This window comes from Stegastes partitus, unplaced genomic scaffold (genome assembly GCF_000690725.1).
Source record: "Stegastes partitus isolate 25-593 unplaced genomic scaffold, Stegastes_partitus-1.0.2 Scaffold418, whole genome shotgun sequence".
Lineage (NCBI taxonomy): Eukaryota > Metazoa > Chordata > Actinopteri > Pomacentridae > Stegastes > Stegastes partitus.
In genome coordinates, this window is record NW_007578149.1 from 399,750 (window position 1) to 400,979 (window position 1,230).

The window sequence follows — 1,230 nt, forward strand, 5'->3', positions numbered from 1 at the left end:
AGTCTGATCTGATCTGTTTCGTCTCGTCCACCAAACCTGTGCGACTGAACTCCAGGAAACAAGTAAAAGAAATAAAATTAATCCTCAGTCTCTTCTCTGGAGGTTTGGAGGTTCTCCTGGAAATCAGTCCAGTACTTTTTGTTCATTGCAGGCCAAGTATCGCTTTCTGGCATCAATAAACTGCAGCGTTTTTAAAGCTCGGTGTGCTTGTGGAGAATCGGGTGAAACAGAGGCGTTAACAGACACATCATTAACTCCAGCCCAGCTCAGTCCACATTTCTGTCTCCTTTTACCAGAGTTTAAGATGCAAAGAGAACAGTAAACAACAGCTTCCTCCTGACACTGGTTCTATAAATGACTGAGCAGAAGCAGAGTTTTCTCACCTGGGGAAGCTCCTCCAGGCTCCAGGCAGAGAGCAGAGGATGGCAGTGAAGGCCAGAGCCGAGAGGAAGGAGTAGAGGGAGAGGTAGAGCAGCCCCTCCATGCCGTCGTAGCACAGGCCCTTCAGAGAGTCGATGTAGTCCTGGGACATCGCAGAGGAAAAGCAACGTAAATACATGGAGCTAAAGCAGCGCTGGCTTGATAAGCAGTTGGTTTCGGCTCCTTGGTTTCACCTTGTTCAGCCCCCTGCAGTTCAGCAGCGCCACCAGCTGGTGAAAGTTGCCCTCTGTGGAGTTGAGTATCTGTTGAACCTCCCTGAGTGATTTCTGCAGCGACACAAAACCGCCCAGAGTGAGAAAAAGCGTCCAGCAGCCGCATGTCTTTGTGCACAGACGGTGAGTTACTGTACCTCGGCTTTGGGGAACTGAGGCAGAGCGTTTCTGTCCAGGCTGGAGAGGTGAGTGTGGATGTTGGAGAGCGCCCTCTGAGACTGGGTCAGCAGCTGCACCGGTGGAAGGAACAGCTCTTTATTCTGCATTATGGCTCAGATGTGCCATTAACATGCTGACAGTGTGGCTGAGGACGGGACGGCAGCTGTGCGTCACATGAGTCGTCCTTGAGAAAGTCTGGAGCTCAACCTGCTCGCTGACTTTGGATCAGCTGAAGGCCTGCAGACCTCTCAGGAACACGTTTGATGTTAACGTTGAAAGACACAGACACCATTTTACTGACTTTTATCTCATCACGCCTGAATCACAAACCTACTGACGGACTACAGACTGGACTCAGCTGTCAGGATTTAAACCAGAACCCAGAGAGACACCACACCACTGCTGCTTCAGTCTTTAA

General features: G+C 50.4%; 1 protein-coding gene across 1 annotated transcript in view; it reads right to left on the reverse strand.

Annotated features, from left to right (window-relative positions):
* Nucleotides 1–1,230, reverse strand: part of ttyh1 (tweety family member 1) — a 26,310-nt gene that overhangs the window by 5,862 nt on the left and 19,218 nt on the right. The window contains exons 7-9 of the mRNA XM_008285841.1: nt 791–883; nt 615–707; nt 384–523 (exon numbers count right to left, since the gene is read on the reverse strand). Coding sequence (XP_008284063.1) covers nt 384–523; nt 615–707; nt 791–883 — 326 coding nt within the window. The remainder of the gene's footprint in view (nt 1–383; nt 524–614; nt 708–790; nt 884–1,230) is intronic.